Genomic DNA, 3,930 nt, shown 5'->3' on the forward strand with positions numbered 1-3,930 from the left:
TGTGAAACTGAAATGGTTGCTGAAGAAACCTGATTGTGTTGGTTCAACCTCTACATGCAGAACATAGGTTTCTGTGTGAACATATTTAGTCTGAGTTGTTAAAACTTGGAGCGAAAACTGACAAAAAAAGTTTGACTTTTTCAAATAAAAGATGTGTAAAGTTAATATTTAAGTCAATCCTTGTGCTTACCACTGAAAATCTCTTATTTGTGTCCTCCAGCTCTCGTCCAGGCCGACCCCCCAAACGGTGTTCAGGTGCAGGGATCCAGGAAAGCCCCCGGCTGCTGCACCCGGGACTCCCCGGCTTGCTGTCCCCCAACCTGCTGTCCCACACCGGTGAGACACTTCACTGCTCTACGTTTTCGTTTTTTTTTTTTTTTTACATTTTTTTATCCAAACAGATGTCCCTGGTTCCGGTTGGACAGATGAGTCAATCGCAGCTGTTCTTATTTCAAACTTAACCATGCAACCTCATATTTCTAATTGTTCCTATGACAACACAGGAACTTAAGCTCGAGCGCTGGTTTTGTGGCAACTTGTTACCCAATAAAAACAACAAGAGGTGAACTTTGTTCATAAAATGTGTTCTAGTGTCAGCACATCATCAATCATAGTTAAAGTCAACTCAGATCAGGGCGCCGTTGCACCGTTAGCATCGTGGTGTGATCTTCTAACTCCAGTGAGGACTTGGACTGTAGACCTGAAGTTCAAATTTTCTTTTCAGTATTCAGTCCAGAGTACAGGCTTCTGCTGCATTTGTTGTTGTTTTGTGTATTTTTGTATTGTACAGCACTTTGTGAAGTTATTTCTATGAAAAGTGCTTTATAAATAAAATTTTACTTTTTTAATTTACTTTCATTTAAAAGGACTGACAAGATGTAAACGTATTAAGTCTATATTTTTCAACCAGCAATCAGTGTATACAAACTCAATGTAAACAAACAAAACACATACTTTACTTCGGCTGTTTCTGTTGAGCAGCTTTTATCTGAAGCCCTAAATTAAAGCTAAATAAAGGTGACAGTTTGTGTAGTTGTTTGGAGCTATTTGCCTTTTCAACAACACTCTATGGATTTAATACACGTGTTCAAACTCATCCTTTTAGACTGGGATTTGGTTAGCATTTATTTCTGGTTATATATTGGCTTTTAATACATTTCCCTTTTATGTTACCTTGTATTTTAAAGTAGACTTAAGCTTTAAAATTCTTCTTTTTTCACATTTAAATCCATCAGTTGGGGTTTATATAAAGTGGGAGTGCAAGACTTTGATCTGAAATCCTCCTTATTGTTGCTCCACAAGCCCCGCCCCTTTTCTGGGGTGTGTCCAAAATTTGCTTTGAGGCTGTCTCTTTCAATTTAATGGTTCATTCTAGTTTGATAGAGGGTTGTATGACTATACAGTGGCGCAGAAAACTTTCATTTTTAAATGAATTAAAAGATGCCAACAAGGGAAGACTTGTTCATCCAGCCTTAAGGCCCTGTTACACTAGACAACTTATGCCAATTTATGAAATATTTTTGTGTCTAAATTGCTAATAAAAGTTATATGTTTGATCAATTTGTTCGAATTACATTATGTACATGCCGAAAAGAAGCTTCCTGTTGATTTTTTCAGTTCCATCTTCAACGTAGATGTCTTTAAAATGTTCATAAGTTGACATAAGTTGTCTAGTGTGACAGGGCCTTAACATGTTGGAGCCAGAACCAGAGGAGAATAAAGTCCAGACTGTATCAGTTCTGTCGCTAATAATTTGACGGAAAAGTTTAGAAAACGTCATAGAAAACTGGTTGAAACAAATGACCCAAACAGAATATAAAGATATCTTTGCCGCACAAAGAGAGACTAAATTTAAACTTTTCTGCCTCCTAGAGACTCCAAGTCCACAACAAAATGTATTTAACATTTAATATGTCCCCTTTGTGTAATTAGTTTCACTGTTGCTAAAAACGTTGCTTTACTTGTGTCCGTTGGTGGCTGCCATGAGAAGTTCCTCCGGCGATCAGTGATCTGCCAGCGTTCACCATATGAACGAGTCTGAATAATTAAAAGCACCATCATCCACTTACTGAGAGCTGCTCTGAAGGACTTTTATTTTGTAGAACATGTGGTCCTGACGGCCCCCTCTGGAGAGGCGGAGCACTCGTTCCTGCTGACCCTCGAGGTCATTATGTAGACATTTGTCTTTAAAATTACATTTTATTTAGGTTTGGGAAATTATTGAACGAACGCCTAATTTATTTACTCGTCGTTTTATTTTTCATCCTCTCATTTCCTGTCAGCTTTAATCTCCTCCTGCAGTTTCTCCTCCTCTTCTCCGGTCTTCCCGTCTCTCTCTTTTTTTACATCTCTCTTCCCGTCTTATCTGTCCATTCACGATTCTTTTTTCAAGAAAAAAAATGATTTTTTTCCCTCCTGTTGACACAGAAAGTGAGAGAAAAAAACAAGGGATGGAGAGAAGAGCGAACGGACGTCGCCAGAGGAGATAATGAAACCTAAAAACGAGCGCCAAAGTAGTGATGGTGGGAGGGAGGGAGGGAAAGAAAAGAAGAGATGGACCAAGAAAGACACTAGAAGTGTGACAGTAAAAAAAAAAAATTCTAAAAAGAGAGAAGAGGAGAAATGATGGAACGGATGAAGCGGAGAAGACAAAGATGAGAGGAGGAGGGTGAAGGAGTGCAGATTGCATGGTGGTGTGATGAATGACACGTCTCTGGGGTCCCACTCCTCCATCTGTCCATCCCTCCCACCTCCTTTACTCCTCATGTCCCTCCTCTCTTCCCTCAACTCACCTTCCTGCTGCTAGTCATCCCTTCTCTCTTTTTAGTCTTTAACTTGTACTTTGTTGCTCTTTTCTCTTTTTCTCCTCCTTTATGTCTTTTCCTCTTTTGTACTTTTCTCTCCATCACCTCGTGTTCTCCGTATCTCCATCCCCCCTTCCTTTAATTGTGAACTTCCTCTCCTTCCCTCCATCTTCTCACCTCTCTAATCTTTTTTCCTCTCATCTTGCCAGTTTTTTTCTCCTTCATTTTCCATCCTCTTGACAGTGACTGTTGGCCTTCTTCTCCTCCTCTTCCTCTCCGGGATAAATAAAACATGCTTGTGTTTAGTGACATATGGACACAGCTCACTGTGGCATACTAATGACACACACACACACACCTGATGTATATGTGTGTGTGTGTGTTTGTTGAACATTAGTGGAACCCAGAGAAAACATTTGCTCACTTATGATCGCTCATTAGCTCCCACACACACATACACATACACTCAGCGTATATCACACACACACACACACATTTGGCAGTCGTCGGATGTCGCATTCCGCCTCAGTCGCACACACGCAGAGCCCGTCGTCTTAGCAGGCCCTCGCGTCCATGGAGACGCCACGTTGCCGGGGGAGACGGGCTGTTGTTTACGACCTCGCGGGCGCCACGGCGATGGGGGGCATCGGCCGATCACAGATGGACGTTTATCACGCTGTTAGAAAACACGGAGCGAGGAGGAGGAGGAGCAGGGCGGAAAGGATGAATCTCAGAAACGAAGGTGTGGAAAGTGCATCTGACCGGTCGAAAAGATGAAGAGAATAAAAAAAAGACGAAGATGGGGGGAGACTATCGGAGGAAAGAGGGAGCAGAATTAAAAAAAAAGATAAAACCTGGAGCTGAGAGGGGAAAAAAGAGAGCGTGAAGCTTTAAACGACAGCAAGAGAGTGATATCAGTTTAATTGGCCTCATCTTCTTTAACAAAGCCGCTGTGATGATAAGCGTGGGAGTGTGTGTGTGTGTTTGGTGTGTGTGACCTCGGGACGTTCTGAGCTAAATCAATCTGTCAAACGCGTTAGCCAGTCCGTGCTTATTCACCGCCATGCCTGTTTGTGTGTGTGTGTGTGTGTGTGTGTGTGTGTGTGTGTGTGTGTGTGTGTGTGTG

The 3,930-nt window shown here is 41.7% G+C and overlaps 1 protein-coding gene across 1 annotated transcript in view; it reads left to right on the forward strand.

The window, feature by feature from the left end:
* Positions 1-220: 220 nt before the first annotated feature.
* LOC106523847 (dachshund homolog 1) overlaps positions 221-3,930 on the forward strand; it is a gene marked incomplete at its 5' end in the record, with an annotated part of 46,721 nt that continues 43,011 nt past the window's right edge. The window contains 1 exon segment of the mRNA XM_014017423.1: positions 221-336. Coding sequence (XP_013872877.1) covers positions 221-336 — 116 coding nt within the window.

The sequence above is a fragment of the Austrofundulus limnaeus genome, unplaced genomic scaffold, assembly GCF_001266775.1.
Source record: "Austrofundulus limnaeus strain Quisiro unplaced genomic scaffold, Austrofundulus_limnaeus-1.0 Scaffold167, whole genome shotgun sequence".
NCBI lineage: Eukaryota > Metazoa > Chordata > Actinopteri > Cyprinodontiformes > Rivulidae > Austrofundulus > Austrofundulus limnaeus.